Source organism: Geosmithia morbida, assembly GCF_012550715.1.
Source record: "Geosmithia morbida isolate 1262 chromosome Unknown scaffold_0, whole genome shotgun sequence".
Classification (NCBI taxonomy): domain Eukaryota; kingdom Fungi; phylum Ascomycota; class Sordariomycetes; order Hypocreales; family Bionectriaceae; genus Geosmithia; species Geosmithia morbida.
The window spans coordinates 216407-236261 of NW_023336187.1; the positions used below are offsets into that span (position 1 = coordinate 216407).

The window sequence follows — 19855 nt, forward strand, 5'->3', positions numbered from 1 at the left end:
TTCTTCTTCTTCTTCTTCTTCTTCTTCTTCTTCTTCTTCTTCTTCTTCTTCTTCTTCTTCTTCTTCTTCTTCTTCTTCTTCTTCTTCTCTTCTTCTTCTCTTCTCTCTTCACAGCATCTCTGCCTCTTGTTCACTTCACCTCTTTCGACGACCGGCCGTCGCATCCTTATACCCTTGCTTTTTTTCTTTTTTCTTTTTTCTCTGCTTCTCTGCTACACTTTTCATCCTCCCTCATACACTTTATCCCCCCCCCCTTCTTCATGGACGGTCCTGGCGATCATTCCACACACACACACACACACACACGAAATAGATAGATAGAAAGCCTTGTGCACTTTATAATCATCATCATCGTGCATGATATGCAACGGTTCCTTTTGTCGCGGTGACATTCCTGTCTGTCTGTCCTCGTTGTCGGAATTTCCCCATCGTCGGAGAGCATGCAGTGTAGACGCTGTGACCGGAGCGATCGGTCGTTGGGCGACGGTCAAGACGCCCACCGACCGGATGCCGCTCTCTCAACCTAGTGCCCATCCGGGATAGGTCCATTCAGGGTAGCTTGCCGGTCTTCCTGTACCACCAGAAGTATGCCGCCGCAGGCGGCGCCTCGGTCATATCACGGGATGGGCCCTCGTCCCGAAGCTGACATGCGTCTCGTTCCGAGGATGCACCGCAGCTCTTTGACAACGTACGCTGGAGCGCCCGTCCATCGACTCCAGCGCAGGGTTCTTGACACGGAGGTTCTAGCCCCATGCGGAGCCGAGCGCAGACGTGCCGACCTCTCTCGTCTTGGACTGTCGACTCTTTCGTCGTTCTCTCTCTCTCTCTCTCTCTGTCTCTCTCTGTCTCTCTCTCTATCTCTCCGGGATAGGGCCCTGGATGGTGGAATATGACATGGTTCACGCACGCGCAAGGCCATCCTCGTCATCTTCTCAGACTACTGTTCTTCGCATCTCCCTCATTTTCGCAGAGGATCCATGCGTCATTCCACCTCACGCAGCGATGGGCACCTGGGTGGTCGAGCCGCCACCAGATGGAGGTTCGGGAAGGTCGTCCTATCACGCGGGGGAGGATATTCGTTAGCATCGGCAGAATATGTACAGAGAAGGAAGGATACAGCTAGGGATAGAGACCATACCAGGTCAAAGATAACCCGGATCATGAGGCTGCAGCTGGGACACACGGCAATGTCCTGCTCGTCACGGAGATCTTCCAGGGCAATCTGGAACTTGTCACCGCAGGGACACGGGTAGTTGTACAGCTGAAGGGCCTCGTCGAAGGTCATGTCCTCGATTTCGATCTCGTCGTAGATGGAGAGGCCGTCGTCGGACATGGTGGGCAACGTCCGTACATGCGCAGCTTCTGACGTGGTTCCTATGTTGGCAGAGATAGAAGCAACGATGGATGCCCCTCCATGAGAGAGAGAGAGAGAGAGAGAAAAAATGTACCGGTCATACCCCACGTCAGAAATTGTGGCTGGTGACTGGAAGATTGTGGCGGGTCAGGTGCTTATGGGACCAGTACCTGTGGCTTGATCTCACAGTGACATTTCACATGCCGGCCGGGGAAAGCGTGGGGGAGGAGCAAAGCAGAAGCATCTTTGATCATTAGCGGCTTTGCCGTCTCCCAGGCCGAGGGAATGAGCTATTACGTCGTCGTATAGTACACATACATGGCATTACGGGGAACGTCGACTCTCGCCATCTGCTTCCCCCCACCTTCTTCATCTTCTCTATCCTCTCTCCCTTCAGACACACATGAATCCCCCCCCCCATGGCTAACCCCCCCGTACATTGCGACGTTGGTTGAACTGCCACTCACCCCCCCGGCTCTATCGCGCGAAACCAACCCAACCGCCGCCCCGCGCGTGCGCTCCCTCCATCCTGTGACGCCATTGACACTGTACGAGGTGCTACATATCCAGCAGCAAGAACGAAGTGAATATCAGAAAGGAGAACGAAACACGCAGAGATAAAAACACGTACACGCACGTACGCACACACGCACGCACACAACGCCATGGCTGGCCAGTCCAAGCTCTCCTTACTACGAGGTCGGTCCTTCAGCACCGTCATCTCGGACCTGACACGCGTATACCTCGACAACCGCTCCCGCATCTCCCGCGCCGTCTGGGCCACCCTCCTCATCGCCCTGGTCGGTCGCATCCGCAACGCCGTGTCCGAGCAGAAGGCCGCCTCGTCGAGAGAGGCTTCCCGGCGCGATGCCGCGCCGACAGACCCCGCCAAGGCCTCACCCGACTCGCCTCGCAAGAAGGTCGAGCTCAACCGCGATTTCTTCCGCTCCCTGATCCGCCTCATGAGCATCGTCGTGCCCGGCTGGAAGAGCAAGGAGGCCAGGCTGCTCGTCAGCCATAGCTTCTTCCTCATCCTGCGCACCCTCATCAGCGTCCGCGTCGCCGAGATGGACGGCGCCATCGTCAAGGCCCTCGTCAGGGGGAAGGGGAAGGAGTTCCTCAAGAGAATCGTCTGGTGGATGATCATTGCCGTCCCTGCCACGTTTACAAATTCCATGGTCAGTATTTTTTCTCTCTCTCCTTTTCTCCCTCCCTCCCTCCCTCCCTCTACATATACATGTGTGCGTGTGTATGTGTATGCCTTCGCATATCAAAAGACACGTGCAATACTAAAACACCATGTAGCTGTCCTATCACCAAGCAGAGCTGTCGCTCAAGTACAGATCCCGTCTCACCCAGCACATCCACGACAAGTACCTAGACAACCTCACCTTTTACGGCCTGTCAGCCCTCGACGACCGCATAAAGAACCCCGATCAGCTCATTGCAGTCGACGTCTCCAAGTTTTCCAACAGCATGGCTGAGCTATACAGCAATCTTGCCAAGCCCCTGCTGGACATGGTATGTTCTCCCTCCTCTCCTTCTACTCCATCGCGCCCTCACTGCTTCATAATGTATTGTTGAAGAAGAAGATGAAGGAGAGAGAGTTGGGGAAGAAGGATGTATAAGAGCCGAGATGATGAGGGTGGTGAGAGGGCTAACCGCTTCACCCCAACATGCCAGACCATATATACATACTCCCTATCCAAGAGCGTCGGTGGCGAGGGCGTCGTCTTCATGTCGCTCCTGGTCCAGCTATCAGCCAACGTGATGCGGGCGCTGACCCCGCCCTTTGGCCGCTTCGTGGCCGACGAGGCCAGGCTGGAGGGCGAGTTCCGCTTCCAGCACTCGCGCCTGATCGACCACAGCGAGGAGGTGGCCCTGTATGCCGGCCACGACGTCGAGAGGGACAGCCTCGACAAGGGCTACTTCACCCTCATCAAGCACGTCAACTACATACTCCGCCGCCGCTTCTACCACGGCTTCATGGAGGACTTCGTCATCAAGTACCTCTGGGGCGCCCTGGGCCTCATCCTCTGCAGCTTCCCTGTCTTCTTCAAGCTCCCGGGCCACGTCGCAGTCAACATGGGCGACCGCACCGAGTCCTTCATCACCAACCGCCGCATGCTCCTCTCCGCCTCGGACGCCTTTGGACGCGTCATGTTCTCGTACCGCGAGATCATGGAGCTGGCCGGGTACACGTCGCGCGTCGCGTCCCTGCTCGACGTCATGGACGACATCCAGGCTGGCCGATTCGAGAAGAAGCTCGTGTCCGCCTCCGGGACCGAGAACAATGAGGCCGTTCTCAAGGGTCGAGGTATCGTCCACGAGAGTCAGGATATCACTTTTATCGACGTGTATGTCTCCTTCCCCCCGCCTTCCCCCCCGTCCACATTGTAGAAGACCGGCCCAGAACAGACAAGGGGAGGGAAAAGAGAGAACAGGAGAGAGGACTGACAGAAACCCCCAACTTAGCCCCATCATCTCCCCCAACGGCGACATCCTCGTCAAGGCTCTGTCCTTCTCCCTCAAGCACGGCGACCACCTGCTGATCGTCGGCCCGAACGGGTGCGGCAAGTCGTCGCTGTTCCGCATCCTGGGCGGCCTGTGGCCGGTGTACGGCGGCACGGTGCATAAGCCCCCCTTCAGCGCCATCTTCTACATCCCGCAGCGGCCGTACCTGTCGCGCGGCTCCCTCCGCCAGCAGATCATCTACCCGGACTCCCTCCGCCAGATGCGCGCCCGGGCCGTGTCGGACGCCGACCTCCTATCCATGCTGGCCGTCCTCGGCCTGGACCACCTCCCCAACCAGTACGAGGGCGGGTGGGACGCCGAGGCCGAGTGGCGCGACGTCCTCTCGGCCGGCCTGCAGCAGCGCGTCGCCATGGCCCGCCTCTTCTACCACCGTCCCCGCTACGCCATCCTCGACGAGTGCACCAGCAGCGTCACCCTCGACACCGAGAAGGCCATGTACGACCAGGCAAAGGCCCTAGGCATCACCCTCATGACTGTCAGCCACCGCCGCAGCCTGTGGAAGTACCACTCCCACATCCTCCAGTTCGACGGTCAGGGCCACTACATCTTCACCAGACTCGACGCCGAGAGGAGGCTCAGGCTCGAGGACGAGAAGGAGGACCTCGACGTCAAGTTGAGGCAGGTCCCTGAGCTGCAGAGGCGTATGGTCGAGTTGCAAGGTTCTACTTAGTCTTTTTTTTTTGCCTTTCCTTCTTGATTTTTTCCCTTGCCTTCTTCTTTTTCTCCCTTCCCTTCTGGGTTTCTTTCTCTTGTTTTTTTTTAGAGTTTTCTTTGTCTTCTTGTTTTTTTCTATAAAAAAAAACTTTTGTATTAAATAGGTCAATCAAAGATATAATCTCATTTTGGCTTCGGCGGCCCTACCGGGGGTTCACTTCTCGCTTCGCTCGCACGACCTTGTTAAATCACAAGTTCTATCTCTCAAGTTATTTCTGTTTATACAAGGGAAAAAAAATCATCCTATTATATATATATATATATATATATTTACCTCCGGTCCTATCAATGTTTTTTTCACTTCTCGCTCGCATCGTCTCAACATAAAAACTACAACTCAATCTTTCTCTTTTTTCTTTTTTTTTTGCAACCAAGCTTATTACAAAAGAGAAGAATCAAAAAAAAAGAAAGAAAGAAAGAGTGGGGGGGAAGACTCTAGATCAGAACTATCAAGATCAAAACCAAAAAAAAAAGAAAAAGAAAAAAAAAAGAGGTACAGAATAAAGAAGAAGTTGCTTTTTTTTCTCACTAGGCCTGCTAGGCGGTAAAGAATAATACAAGAACTGTACAAAAGAGATGGGCAAAGACTCCTGGTATATGACCCGACGGGAAAGGATAACAATGACAAGGACATGGAAACAGAAAGTATAGAAAAAAAAGATGGAAAAAAATAAAGACATGAGGAAGAGAAGAGAAGAGAAATAAATAAAACAAGGGGGGGAACATTAATATATAAAGAAAAGAGCGAGGGTAATGCAATCTTCTAAACTATCAGGAATTATCCCCTCTCGTGTGTGAAGAAGGGGGGAATATACAGGGAAGGAGAAAAGGAGGAGGAGGAGAAAAGAGAAAAAGATAGCAAAGTAATACAAAAGTGTAAAAAGTGAAGGATGATTATAGAGGAAACAGTGCAAAGAAGAAGAAGAAAAAGGCCGTTATTCCTCATCCAAACTCCCCATGAAGAGACCACCCTTACTAGCCTTCTTACCCAACTTGAGCATGCTCAACCGCTTTCGCACGCCTCCCATCTTTGACGAAGAGGCGGGCTTGTCGTCGTTATCCGTCGACGAGGCAACCGACGGTCTCCGCTCGTTCGACAGAGTCCACGTCATGCTCTTGTTACTGGCGACGCGTGTCATCCCGTCTGCTGCGGGGGCGCCGCCGCCGACAGAGGCGCCTGCCGATGCCGACGTGGGTACGCGGGACTGCAGACGCTGCTGCTGCCGCTGGTAGAACGTCTCCTTTGGGAACAGGCCGTGGGTAGCACCGGCCGGTGCTGCTGCTGTCGATGCAGCCTCGTTGTTGGCGGCGGCGGCGCCGGAGTCTCGGGCTGCTTCTGCGACGAAGGCGGTGTTGTCGCCGCTGGGCTTCCTCTTTTTATTCATAAAGCTGAGGCGTCTGTTGCGCGGCTGGACGACCGACACCGGACGCATTATCGCCGTCTCCTCCGTCTTGCTGACGCCGTCGGCTCCCGACGCTGCCGCCGACGAGGATATCGGTGGCGTCGGCGTGCTGCGGACGTTGTTGATGTGGTTGGCCGCCGTGATAGGTGATGCCGACGACTTGCGCCACGTCGGGGAGATGCTCATGTGGCCGGCCATGTCGCGGCCGTTTTGCCGGAGCAGCGGAGGGGGAGGGGACAAGATGGCGATCTCGGGAGCGTACGTTGTTTCAAAGTCTAGAATTCGTCAGGATCTCGTGTTCCGTCAAGAGGCAGGAATATGAATGAGAAGAGAGAAAGGTGAGTGGGAATGAGGCCAGTCAACTTACACTTCTGAAGCTCCGTCTGGTGTTCGGTGTAGAGTCCGTTGGACGCACGCAACAACACTGCCAGGCAGCGCTTCAGCACCATGGCGTGATCGATGAGGGCCATCTTGATGGCGTTTTCCAGGGGATCAAGGTCTGGCTCCTCGTCATCCTCCTCTTCGTCATCTTCCTCGGCTCCTCCATCGTCGCTCCCGCTCCCGCTAGCACTATCCTTGCGGCTGCCCCTGCGGCTCTTCGGCTGGGGCAGCAGCTTTCGGTAGGAAGACACGCTGCTCTCCGAGATCGGACTGACGGAGATGTTGACGGCGTCAACGAGCAGAGCGGCACTCTCGTCATCGCCTTCCCCGTCTGTGCCATCGGGCGAAGATACGCGGCGCTCCAGCGTGGCGAGCTCCTGCGTTTTACGGACGATGCGCTCCAACGCCGTCTCGCGGGCTCCCAACCTGATTTCGTCGAAGGCGATGATCTCACTGCGCCGGAGGATGGTGGGGAAGGGCTCCGCCGTGGTGAGCAGCATCTTGTCGGTGTGATGCTCCTCGACCGGGCCCGTCGTGATGCGCCGCCTGATGACGGAGAAGGTCTGCGGGTGGGACGAGAGCAGAAACTCGCGGATGACGGGCGGCACTTTGGACCGCTGGTAGACTTGGTGATCCAGGTCCTTGTGGGGGGAGACGTTGCTGACGATCAGGTACTGGCCCTCGACCTCGTCGACCTCGTCGCCGTTGGTGACGATCCGCGCGTTGGGGTACTGCTCCTGCATGCGGTCGGTGAAGGCGGACCCGCGCTCGTGCAGGGCGCCTTCGTAGATGAATTCCTTGTCGCGGACGTTGGCGGGGAAGCCGAGGCCTTTGAAGACCACCTTGAAGTATTTGGGCGTCGTCTTCTCGCTCTTGGAGATGGTCTCGTAGATTGTAGCGATGGCACGCTGCGTCCGCGCCAGCTTGGCGAAGTCAAACATGTTGGTCTCGTACTGCACCTGCAGCTCCTTGTACGCCGTCAGCGCGTTGCTCCACGACTCGCCGTCCTCGAAATGCTTGATCATGGCAAAGTAGATCTTCTCTTTGCGCTCAAAGGCCGTCTGAGCCGGGAACTCGGGCTCCGACAGGGGCGTCGTATGCCGTGTCGGGTCCCACTCGTACAGGTCCGCGTGCAGCCGCAGTGCCAGTCCGGCCTCGGCGTGATTCCTGCACTCGGCCTGGAAGGCCGCCAGCTGATGCACGTAGCGCACAAAGATCTCCTCCTTCTGCATATCGCGCAGGAACTCCATGAGCCTCAGCTGGCTGATGAGGTTGGTCGCCTCGTTGGTGCTGTCGGCATTGTGCACCGCCGTCAGGAGGTCGAGAAACTCGTCCACCGTGCCCACCAGCTCCTGCACTGCCGTGTACAGCGGCTCGTCGGGAAGCTCCGAGAGAGGCTGGAAGCGCTCCAGCAGCTCGCTGACGAACAGCTTCTGGATGATGCTCTCGGCCAGCGGCTTCGTCTTGAAGAAGTTGTCGAGGCAGTCGATCATCTCCGTCTGGATGATGGACAGGTCCTCGCTCAGAGTCCACTCGCTGACAATCATCGTCTGCAGCACCTGCACCGCCATCCTGCGCAGGCCTTCGTGCACGCTCAGGCACAGCTCCACGATGGGGCCCACCAGCGCCGGCACGTACTGCACCTGGTATCCTCCCATCCTGGCCAGCCCGAATCGCTTCTCCTCCTCGGTGCCCGGCTCCCAGCCGATGGCCTCCCAGGTTGTGCGGAGGAGGTCGGCACCGTGCTCCCTGACGTCGCCGGCAATCTTCCAGACGGCCCTTCGCTTCTGTTCCGGGAACGTCTCGAGAGCCAGGGACGGGCTGCCGACGAGCTTCAGCAGCGTCGTGAAGAACAGCTTCCACAGCTCCGTGTTGAAGCTCTCGGCATCGTCCGGATCCGGTAGGAAGGACTCGAGCATGATGCCAGAGATGTACCGCAGCGTGCGCATCGTCGACTTGTGGTGGCAGATGTGCACGCTCAGCCAGTTCTGGGGGAAGCCCCCGCCGTTGAGGATGCTCAGGTGCACATGGAGGAGGTTCTCCAGCATGGTCGTGAGGTCGTCGTCGGCCAGCTCCAGCTGCATACCCGCCGGCCGGCTCGATACGGCGGCCAGGATGGCCGAGAGCTCAGCCAGGGCCTCGTCGTGGACGAGCTCGCCGGACAGAGGCTTCGACGGGAAGGGGTACGAGGACGGGAACAGCAGGGAGAGGCGGTTCCGGGGCTCGTGCTCCACCGAGAGCAGGGCGAGATACGAATCGATGATCTTGGGGATGTGGTCGGGTATCTCGTGACCGAGCTGGTCCATCTGGCTCGCGAGGACCGAGCAGCACAGGCGGATCTGGTCCCGCCACTGGTCGTTGATCTGGTGAGTGTGGCCCCAGTGGGGGGATATCCACCGCACCGTGTTGGCGATCAGGACGGACTTCTGCTCGGGATGGGAGAAGACGTCGAGCTTGGAGTAGTTGATGATGAGCATGAGCTTGTAGAGCACCAGCTTACCCTTGACGTCGTTGCACGAATCTACAAAGTCAATGGCGATATGGAGGATCTCCTCGGTCGTCAGCAGACCGGTCAGCTCCGGCAGCCAGGTGTGAAAGTGCTGCACGGCGAGCGTCTGGCTGCCCACGAGGACGGGTGACGAGTTGCGCATCATGGCATCCAGCGCCTTGAAGATGGTCCGCAGGTGCCTCTTGAATCCGTTCGTGGACGACTTGATGCCGATGCCCGCCTCCTTCTCCCTCTGCTGGCCCCTCGCGTGCGTGATGAACTTGAGGATGTGCCGCACCACCTTCAGGGTGGAGCGGAGCTTGCGTGCCGTCTCGGGTTCGGCGGGGTTCTCCAGGAGCCGGGTGAACGATCGGACGAGACACGGTGTGGCAAATGGCGAGTTGAACTGGTTCTCGGCGTAGTAGTCGACAAGGGGTCCGAGGTTGAATCGCCGATCGTGGACGATGCCGAGGACCTTGACCAGGGCCGTGAAGACGAGGTCCTCGTACTCGTCGTTGCCCGAGTACTCTACGAGGATGCCGAAGAGGCCGTTGAGCACATCGCTGAGGAGCTTGACAATCTCGATCTCGGGCGTGAAGATGAACTCCTTGAGCGTGGCAGAGACCCTGTCCTTGGGCAGGTCCTTCCACTTGAGGACGTCCAGGATCACGCGGTCCTGGGAGAACTTGGTGCTGCAGAGGTACGTTTCCACGAGCATGATGGCAAGGGGACCCGTCACCTCGACGGAGCGTTCATCCCTGCCGCGAGAGGTCCACGGCAGCGACAGGTAGCCACCCTTCCCAACCGGTCCCGGCTGCGCCGTCGACGTGTGCTCGTCAATCCTGTAGAGAAGCAGGCCGTGCGCGCCGTCACGGATGAAGGCCTGCTGGTCCCACAGGGGTATGTAGGCGACGGCAAACGGCGGGTTGGGCACGTCCGACAGGTACAGGACCACATGGGTGCTGACAACGTCCTCAGGCTGGAGGGAGAGGCGTAGCGTCTGAACCCACGAATTGCCTCTCTCCACGGCCACCGACTTGAAGGTGGACAGGCCACTGCTGTTGGACGAGGGGAAGATGCAGCCGTCTATCCTCTCGCCGGACGACCGTCGGACCTCGACCGTGACCTGGAAGTTCACGCCGCTGATGGTGCCGGGCATGGATGTGGCGCTGCCGCCAAATCTAGAGAGCAGGTTCTGCCTGGCGAGAGAGGCAGAGTTTATGGTGACGTAGATGTCGGAGCGAGGCTTGGAGGGGGCACCAGCAAAGCCCATGCGGTTCGTCTTCACCACGCCCGAGAGGAGAGTGGGCGTCGCCTTGATGAGGGCATCGGCATCCGGGTGATTGAAGCCCTTGAGCAGGATCTGCAGACGCTCCCCCCTCCTGGATTTCTCAAAGTGGGCCATGGGGTTGTCCATGAGCTCCCTGATGATGGGGTCCCACCCGTCTCTGCCCTCCTTCTCTTCCGAGACCAATGATGAAGACTGCGACCAGATGCTGACAAGATGCTCGGCCTCCTCCTGATGCTTCAGGACGGAATTGACGCGCAGGATGCCCACCCCGACGGTACGCTGCGCTGCATGGGTGGCAGGGGGCGCCACCTTGGAGCCGGCAGAGCCAGGGGTGGGTAGGCCGTCCTGCGTCCTGCTGTCCATGCCGTTTGTGGGCGGGCGCTGCTCGGGCGTCTTCTCGGACATGGGGTCCATCCTGTTCGGCACGCCCCTCGACACGGCAGACCGTGCCGCCTTGCTGCCAAACATCATACTCATTCTCGAGGACTTGCCACCCGCGGGAGACTGCACAGCGTCTCGGTGATAGCCTGTCTGACCGCCTGTTCCGGTTCTCGAGAGCGGTTTCGGCGTGGAGATCTGGCGCGAGGCCACCACCTTGACTACGAGGTAGACCTCGGCCTCGGCTGCTGCGCCGTCGCCGGTATCCTGGGGCGATATATCTGCGAACAGCGTGCTGGTCTGGGTGATCTGATCAAGACCGCCGACCGTGCCGCCCTGACTCACGTCGACACTGAAGGGCTCGGAGATGTTGACGACCTTACTGCAGCTCGTCTTGCTGACGAGGGAGAAGACCAGTGACGTCTCCTCGTTCGTGGAGCCCGCAAAGGCCTTGACATCCAGGAGTATGTGGTGCAGGGTGCTAGGCTCGGCGACGGGCTGGGGAGGCTCATCGAGGAGGCTCATGACGGACTGCAGCTTGGTGACCTCGACAGGCGAATCGTCTCCCGTCAGTACGCGTCCGTGAGCGGTAGGGTCGCGCACGATCACGTCACCACCACAGAGCTTGTTGACAGTGACCAGATCCCAGACCGTCTTCTCGCGGAGTTTCTCGTACTCGTGTGCTGTGAGGACGTTGTACAGGAACTGGTGGCGGCTGAAGTTGAGACCGCTGATGAGCTCGGACAGCTGGTCCAGACGCTCATACTGGCCCGACAGGAGCAGCTCGTGGAGGTTTGTCGAGTGCCACTCGCGCATGCACGAGCCAATCTCGTCAATCAGAGGCTCTTCAGCCGAGGTCGGCGTCTCATCACCAACTTTCAGCATGGGCACGGGAGCCGGGGGACGTGGTGCGTTGGGATCCCGCTGGACGGGCACAGAGAGCTTGACGGGGATCTCATTTGTGATCTCCTGCAGCGGCTTCCTAGACCTGCGTGCAGTGGCTGTGCTCTTGCGGCCGGCACCATTGACGAGGCCGTTCTTTGCGGGGGATAATTGGGGTTGCATCCCATTCTCGGCGTCGCCATTGTCGGCCTTGGCATAGTGGTTGTTCTCGTCGTTGGTATCGTAGACGTTGTTCTCGTCGTCTGCCTCGTCGGGCTCACCCAGCATCTCACGGACCTCGACACAGCTTCGCGGGAAGATGCCGCTGAAGACTCTTGCTTCCAAGGTCTGGCCCTTGACCGAGGTCAGGCCCGCCAGCAGGCTGGGCGGGGCAACGAGGTAGCCGCGCAACCAGTTGCCGTCGGGCGTCTCCTCGATCACGTAGAGCTCATCGCCAATCTCGAGGGGGAGGTCGTCCGGGCTCGCGGGAGCGAAAGGGTATGTCGCGACGGCGAATGCGATGCGTGGTAACGGCTGCCAGGGCATTGAAGCGCCGGGGGGGGGTGGTGCAGCCTCTATATTGAGAGAGCACCAGTACGCGCAGAGGGAGGGGACGGGACAAGATCGGGAGGACGATGACCTCGTTCAGGGCCCCGACGAGTCGACCGAGAGGATTTCGAAAAGAAGGATATTCGCTACCGTTGCTTGGTGGTTGTAGAGGTAACTGGAGGTTCGGGAGGCATCAAAGCTGATATGTTGGCTGCACAGACGCTAAACGAATGGGAAAGATAGAGAACGGACGAAACTGTTCAGATAATCGGACGTTAGCGGGGGCCGCAGGCGTAGAAAACAAGGCCGTGATAAACGTAGCACTGTGCCGTACTCACGTTTTCTTTCTATGGTCGAATTCTGCAGGAGAAGAATGAGGGGGAGAACGAACTCGTTCAATATCGCAAATGTCGAAGCCCCTGAGCTCGAAGGACGCTATAATACTTGGTGTGGTGTTGGTGTGGTGTGGTGTGGGCAGGGTTCATGGCGCGCGTGCAGACGGCTGCCAGCTGGTGCAGAAAAGACGCGGCTGTTCCTGCTTCCACTTAGGGATTGCCACTGGAATTTAACTTTTGGAAGACTGGAGAAGGAAATATGACCATCTACGTGTATGGATAAATGCACAGAAGAGACACGGCAGAAGATTGAATAACTTGAAGGCTGGCGCAGAGGCAGGATGACCAGACGGCTGTGACTGAGACAAAAGGGTTCTGCAACATAAAAATGCCCAAGGTTGGCGCTGTCTGCGGCTTCTTCACGTGCCAAGAATAGGGGGGGGGGGTCACCACTGAAGGCACCTCTGAGAACCCGGAAAGGTATAATCTTACAGGCCTTCATTACAGCTTAATAATGATACATCGATATGTACGTATTGTGTACAGGTTACAGAGGATACGCGGGGGTTTTGGGAGGAGGGGCGCCGGTCGCCCGCTGTGCCGCTGTCTGATATCTGCCCGCTGCACGGAGTATGATTACCTAGCAATAGGCTAATAGACTATAGCGGGACACTTCTGTCACCGATTAGCGGGGGAGTGTTTGGTTGTGTTTTGGTGCTCTGTCAACGGCCATTAGTGTGCCAATTATTCCGTAGTGGCAGCCTAGGAGTTAAGGCTGCTATGTACTGCTGCAGCAGAACCCCCTGATATCGGTAGCCCGTCCTTGTCCGTGGTGCTGCTACCTACAGATTACTACTAACAGAGTAAATATGTACCTGTATCAGGAGCTGTATCAGGAGAGACCGCTCGTACATACTACGTACTAGTAGGAATAGCAGGCAGTAACAGATATGGACACGGCATTGTAAAAGGTCTCATGCTAGCTAGTAGTGCTACCAGTGCCAAGGCCTTCTATTTAGATCGGGTACCGAGTACACGGGACAGTTCGTACGGGTCGCAGGCCGAGAGCAGCATCATGCCAACTGTCTATTCCCACTACAGATAGTCATCCTAATATTATACCGTCTGCAATACTATTATGCCATGTCATGCATTGGAATTTGGCCATAAATAGGGACAGAAACTAAGGCGATCAATGCGTACTCAAAAGCCTAATATTTCTGTCAATCACCTCCCTACTATCAACTGATCCTTCAAATATTACAACACCCCAGCAATGACCTGATACCATGACAGTTCATGGCCCTCAACGACGACCAGTGCACTTAGCCACACGTGCAAGTAAAGTAGTGATGTTGTCAAAGGATAAACGAGCCTGAAAAAAGGAGATGCGGGTTTTCCTACTCATTCCAGATGACCAACTGTCCGCCGTAGACATTGTTATTCACAGGCGTCGTGCATATCCGTCCAAAGTGGCATACCGGGTAACTATGCGAGACACGGCAGGCCAACAGACGTCAGACCAACATGAGAGACGTCCATGCATTTCTCGACGCGCGACTGCGACAATAAACACACGGGAGACGTATACGGCGTGAGTATACTGGTACAATTGCGGATACCTACATACAGATAGATAACTCGGACTGATCGGGGGATACGGAACATCATCGATCTAAACATTATCGGCAGGGAAGTCTGGCAGGGGAGAGCAAACCAGATCGCACACACAACGCATAACATAATCACATACATCTCTGACTGGGGAAAGGACTTCAAGGTTTAGGACCACCCCCCCCTCCCCCCCCCCCCCCCCCCCCCCCCACCCCCCCACCAACAACCACCGCGCCCCCCCCCCCTCCCCCCCCCCCCACACTACAAGCACCTCGAGAGATACCGCTGAGCCTCTACCTCCTCTTCCCGATCAGACTTTTTATTATGGAAAGGGGGGAGGGGGGGGGGGGGGGGGGGGGGGGGGGAAGCTGACTAACTGACCTGATTTTATCACCTTGTCACATCATTCGATATTTTGGTCCAACTTTGATATCGCCATCTCTTTCCTCTTCCCTCTGATCTTCTTGAGCCATCAGCAAAGAAGGACGCCAACCGACGTCATCTCCGTCCTTGCTCGCCAAGTCCACCTTCCAGAGCGGCGCCTTCCCCACCCTTCCACCTGGCCCCTCTTAGCTCCTCCCCCCCCTCTCGCAACAGTGACTCTCCTCTCTGACAGGGTATCACACCAAAAGACCAACAGGAACACAAGGCTTACCCTTTTTATCTTCTTCTCCTTCCACGTGTGTGTGTATGTGTGTGAAACCGTGTGTACGTCCAAGCCACAAGACCTGCTGTGCAACTCCTGTCGGGCAACCAACCAACTGACCGACCGCACACTCGGCTGCAAGGCTCAGGCTCGCCTGCATGCTGCATGTGGTAGAACCCTCCTTCCGTCTGCCGTACATAAGAGAGAAGTCACCACCACCTCCATCTTGGGCATCTCCCTGCCACCGCTCTTAACCCGAAACGTTACGCTGCAGAAAAGAATCAAGAGAAAGAGGGGTAAAAAAAAAGAAGACGATACATAAACGGAGGACCTAAAGGGGGCAACGACAAAGGGATTTGGACATACCCAACCCACCTGCACAGTATAAATCCACCGAGGCGAACTGACGCCGAGGCAAAATAAATAAATCTCAGCAATGGGAACGCCATTCATCACCTTCCTCGAGCCTAGTAAGCTCGAGGGGTATATGCCCGGCGAGTTGCGCGACAGGCAGCCTCCCACCATCCCCTCCGCCTTCTTGGACGCCATGGAGGTGCGCGAGGAGGTCTTCGTCCAGGAGCAGGGCGTGCCCGCGAACAACGAGTTCGACAGCGACGACCGCCGCTCGTGCCATTGGGTCATCTACGCCAGCGTCAACAAGACGGAGGAGGTCGAGGTGCGCGACGACAACGGCAACGTCGTCCGCCCGCGCAAGAGTTCCACGCGGTCCACCCCCGTGGGAACCGTGCGCCTCGTTCCCTTCCCCCACGATCCCCACCCTGTCGACGGAGGCACCTACTGGGGCAACAAGCTAATAGAAGACGATGCGGACCCCCAGACGGCGTCCTCTCAAGCGAAGACTCACGTCCGGACAGCCTCCCTTGCCACCGCTGCCGCCCCCCACTCGAAACCCTACATTGTCGACCGTCCCACCACCTTCCACGACGGGAGAGAGCCTTATGTCAAGCTGGGCCGCTTGGCTGTGTCAAAGGAGTTTCGCGGCCACCGCCTCGCCGGTCTCCTCGTCAACACGGTCCTCAACTGGCTCAAGGCGAACCCGACCTATTTCAATCCCAGTATCAAGGAGCTCGGGCTGGAGAATATCGGTGCCACGAGCGAGAGGGACATTCCCAAGTGGAAGGGGCTCGTTTGTGCGCACGCGCAGGAGAGGGCCGTACGTGCTTGGTCTAAATGGGGTTTCCAGGTGGACGAGGGAATGGGCAGGTGGTACGAGGAAGGCATACCGCACGTAGGCATGTTCCAGCGCCTCGCCATTGACTCTGATCGGATTCGCATCTGATCTGACTTCTAGCTTCTCCTTTTTCTTTCATACTCACTACCTTCCCTTCCCCTTTCCTCTTTACTTTTTTTTTTAATCTTACGACGCATCATCCCACAGACTTACTGTTCCACCACACTCATGTAACCAAGAATCTCTCTCCCCTCCCCCATATCAGCATTGGACAGTGGGTGGGATGTTACTTGCTTACGTCTTTCTACAACCAGTATTATAGAAGCATATAAAGAATTGAGCTCGAATAAACTTCTTTGATCGGCAGCTATAAGCGAGGACTAGTCCAACACAGGACTGTAGCATATCGTTGAAAGCAAATGATTGCCATGCGATTACATGTAGCAGCACCGCACAATGTGGGGTTGGGTTGAAGAACGATGGGCGTATAGCAATATATGCGAGAGACAGAATCATTCCAACCAGACAATCGGACACAAGGCGGAGCAGACACATACAAGGTATGGCCGGGAACAAGGGGCATAATAGTCGTTTCATTTCGCCCTCATGGAGCCTGCATTTCTTTATTTTTTGTAGGCTCTAGAGCCAGTTTGTGACACAACAAAATCCGTGGCCGCGTTCCAAGACCCGAACGCATAAATGCAATTCTTAAAAGATGCCAGAACCGCGCCAAAAGCGACTCCCATAGTTTTATACCCATTCCCAAAAAGTGTGAAAAGCATGCCCTTCCGGGATACGGGGGGAGCACACATGTGAGTACTTGGTAAGAACTTCCCCGCGGCGCCCTTCTCGCACGGATCGACAAAAAGTCCGTCCCCACATCCACACTTGTTTTTTGTTATTTTACTTCCCCGTTTATCGGTTGCTCTTGGCCACACGCTCGAGCTCGTCCTTCTTCTTGATGGCGTACGAGTTGCTGGAACCCTTGGCGGCGTTGATCAGCTCCTCGGCAAGGCACTCGGCGATAGACTTGACGTTGCGGAAAGAGGCCTCGCGTGCACCGGTGGTGAGGAGGGCGATGGCCTGGTTGACGCGGCGGAGAGGCGACACATCGACGGCTTGCCTGCGGACAGTACCGGCGGAACCGATACGGGTGGAGTCTTCGCGGGGGCCGCAGTTGACAATGGCGTCAACGGCAACCTGGATGGGGTTCTGGTCGGTCATCAGGTGGATCTGTGCGAGAATGAATGCGTTAGCCACCTGGATTTTCCTTTGTCTCGTTGTGATGCGTGCGAGAGTGTGCCGTCCTGCCCCCCTGGAGGGGGTTAAACTGGGGGCGGGACACTCGTGCGTGGGTGCGGTTGTGATGGTATTGGTCAGAACATACGATCTCGAAGGCGTGGGCGACAATGCGGACGGCCATGACCTTCTTTCCGTTGTTGCGGCCGTGCATCATCAGCGAGTTGGTGAGACGCTCGATGATGGGGCAGTTGGCCTTGCGGAAGCGCTTGGTGGCGTAGCGGCCAGCAGAGTGAGGGAGGTAGACGGGGTTGCGGAGGGAGACGTAGTCACTGATTTCACACAACATCGTTAGCAAGACGCACACACAAATATGTCACATCATATGTATGTGGATATGGCCAAGATCCTTCCTGGCCCTTTAAGCATCTCCCTCAGCGTCCTAGTCCCTCGCCGCAGAACGTGACGCCATCTCCTTTCCCATTTCTTTTTGCAATCATCCACCTGGCCACGAGTAGTCCTATGGACCTTCCGAGGAATAAAGGGGGAAAAAATATAACGTACGTCAGCGAGATGTCGCGAACCTCAACATCGTAGTCCCACTTGTTGAAGAGCTTGACGTTGCCGACCTCCTTGATAACGTCCTTAGGGAGGATCTCCGGGAGAACGGAGTTCTCGACCTCGATATCGCCGCCGTCAGACATGTTGGCTCTGTGCAGTCGAAACTTGGGGAAATTCTGGCGAAGAGCGGACTGCGGGTTAGTATTGGTGACGGTGGGATTTTTTTTTCCTCGTGAGGTTTGGATGGGCGTGCTACCAAGGTCGAACGAGGGTTGAAATTCGGGTTTGGTGTGAGCCCTGGGCGGGGCGAATCAGAATTCGCGAAAAATCAGGTACGTACCCCCGCCCTCCCAAGCTTAGGGCTCAGCTGCCCTGGGGCCAACGAGGCAAAACTTCACTTTGGGGCTAACCTGTGCGTTGTGCGTGGCGCGGGCTAAGCGGGATGGTGTCTTTGGTCTCTAGCGAGCAACGCCTAGATTCCTGGTTTTGTTCCCTCTTCACATCCATTTTCCGACATCATCATCAGACAAAATGGTTCGTCTATAACTCCACCACAATGCCTCCTGCCCGTCCTCAGAGATTATGGCAACGAGTCCCCTGGCAACATGAACATTCGTTGCTGACCTCTTTTTTTTTTTAACTACAGGCTGCCGGAAAGCAAAAGAAGAAGTGGTCCAAGGGCAAGGTCAAGGACAAGGCCCAGCACACCGTCCTCCTCGACAAGCAGACCTCCGAGAGGCTCCACAAGGATGTCCAGTCGTACCGCCTCGTCACCATCGCTACTCTGGTCGACCGCATGAAGATCAACGGCTCGCTGGCCCGCCAGTGCCTTGCCGAGCTTGAGGAGAAGGGCTTGATCCGTCCCGTCGTTACGCACAGCAAGATGAAGATCTACAGTATGCGCTACCCCTCCTCCCTCTCTCTCTTCCCCTCTCCTGATTCCACGACTGTCGCTTGCACCGGGAGACAGATGTGGGATATTAAACATGAACTGACATGCAACCCGTCCAACAGCTCGCGTCGTCGGCAGCTCCTAAGTTAGATGAGCGCACGAAATTCAACCACAACTTGGGACAAGGCGTCGAGAATGATATTTCTTAAGGCCGCACAGTTTTAAAACGAGCGGTGCGAGGCAAAAAAAAAAAGAATTGCCTACTTGGGACACTTTTCATGCTAGGAAATAGCATACGGGCCGAAAAATCTACGGCGTACGATAACGGAATGAAAGATTCTCAAAAGTAACGAACACTATTACTTCTCCAAACTCTTGTGATGCCTTCTATCAAAATCCATTCGTACCTCTTGCAGATATGTCATATGTATGTCCACCCTACACCTGCCCATGTTAGGTATTCACGAATATCAGAACGCTCCTATTCCGTGTAATGGTGTATTGCTTCAGCCAGAAACCGTCTTCGATGTTTATTGTCTGGGCCATTAACTAGCTATGATGATTGTTGGACTCATGTCAACACCACACACGTACGGCGATTTGCATTGCGCTTGTGCGTCCATGAGATTTTCTTTCCTGTAGCGCAAACTACCCTTGAGCAAAACATACTGAGAGTAGGGTTATTACTAATATAACCTGAACATAATAATATCGTACTAGCGGTGTCACATATCACTACTTTAGTAATACTCTGTGTATCAACCGAGACATCGTATAGATACTTGTATCAGTGTGATTGCTTCTTTACGTGAAACCAAAGAAGCGATGCGAGAAACTGTCTATAGAGTGCGGCGTAACCCCAATGTCAACAAGGAGTACGCTGTACAATATGGTATCGAAGTTTGGCCCGGCTTCATTGCTCACCGTCATGTTGGCTATCTACTCGTACTCTTCCGGCGCATACGTGAGGTCATTTGCCAACGAACAACAATACTGCATGTACCCCGGATTGGGACGTATCGATACTAGTACGGATTATACTATACGTACGAGTACGGAGCGAAAACACTGGTAGTAATAATATCACTCCCTAGAAGGGATTCTATACTCGTAGTGGTGCGGAAGGTGCCAGATACGAGAACTAGCCAAGCGGTAATATCCCCCTTCTTTCGTACGTAAATATTCTCATATGCAAAACCCCATGCCTTAGGTTTCCTGGGTTAAATTCCAGAAGTAATACTCGCATAGAGATGTACCAATGGCACACCACACCTACCAGTATCTGTACTTGCTCCGTACCTCGGGGCCAATGGAGCGGACCACAATAACCTGTGTCATAGTAATACATGAACTTCCTTAGGATGGCGACGTAAGGAAGCTCCAAGACCAAGCAAGGGTAAT

General features: G+C 55.9%; 6 protein-coding genes across 6 annotated transcripts; 3 read left to right on the top strand and 3 right to left on the bottom strand.

Moving 5' to 3' along the window:
- Positions 1-549: 549 nt before the first annotated feature.
- On the bottom strand, positions 550-1333 carry GMORB2_0063 (diphthamide biosynthesis protein 3; the record flags this gene model as incomplete). The annotated part of the gene is made up of 3 exons (XM_035462049.1): positions 550-781; positions 997-1055; positions 1139-1333. 3 exons carry the CDS (start codon positions 1331-1333, stop codon positions 550-552), a joined length of 486 nt encoding a protein of 161 aa, XP_035324979.1.
- Positions 1334-2019: 686 nt separating this feature from the next.
- GMORB2_0064 (ATP-binding cassette, subfamily D (ALD), peroxisomal long-chain fatty acid import protein) lies at positions 2020-4559 on the top strand (the record flags this gene model as incomplete). Its single annotated transcript, XM_035462050.1, has 4 exons — positions 2020-2468; positions 2698-2875; positions 2984-3711; positions 3830-4559. The coding sequence occupies 4 exons, from the start codon at positions 2020-2022 to the stop codon at positions 4557-4559; spliced, it is 2085 nt and encodes a 694-aa protein (XP_035324980.1).
- Positions 4560-5538: 979 nt separating this feature from the next.
- On the bottom strand, positions 5539-11972 carry GMORB2_0065 (dedicator of cytokinesis protein 3; the record flags this gene model as incomplete). Its single annotated transcript, XM_035462051.1, has 2 exons — positions 5539-6281; positions 6374-11972. 2 exons carry the CDS (start codon positions 11970-11972, stop codon positions 5539-5541), a joined length of 6342 nt encoding a protein of 2113 aa, XP_035324981.1.
- Positions 11973-15006: 3034 nt separating this feature from the next.
- On the top strand, positions 15007-15870 carry GMORB2_0066 (Acetyltransferase (GNAT) family; the record flags this gene model as incomplete). Its single annotated transcript, XM_035462052.1, has 1 exon — positions 15007-15870. One exon carries the CDS (start codon positions 15007-15009, stop codon positions 15868-15870), a length of 864 nt encoding a protein of 287 aa, XP_035324982.1.
- An 807-nt stretch (positions 15871-16677) lies between these two features.
- GMORB2_0067 (small subunit ribosomal protein S5e) lies at positions 16678-17705 on the bottom strand (the record flags this gene model as incomplete). Its single annotated transcript, XM_035462053.1, has 3 exons — positions 16678-16995; positions 17150-17333; positions 17566-17705. The coding sequence occupies 3 exons, from the start codon at positions 17703-17705 to the stop codon at positions 16678-16680; spliced, it is 642 nt and encodes a 213-aa protein (XP_035324983.1).
- Positions 17706-18118: 413 nt separating this feature from the next.
- GMORB2_0068 (small subunit ribosomal protein S25e) lies at positions 18119-18599 on the top strand (the record flags this gene model as incomplete). Its single annotated transcript, XM_035462054.1, has 3 exons — positions 18119-18154; positions 18209-18458; positions 18577-18599. The coding sequence occupies 3 exons, from the start codon at positions 18119-18121 to the stop codon at positions 18597-18599; spliced, it is 309 nt and encodes a 102-aa protein (XP_035324984.1).
- Positions 18600-19855: the final 1256 nt, after the last annotated feature.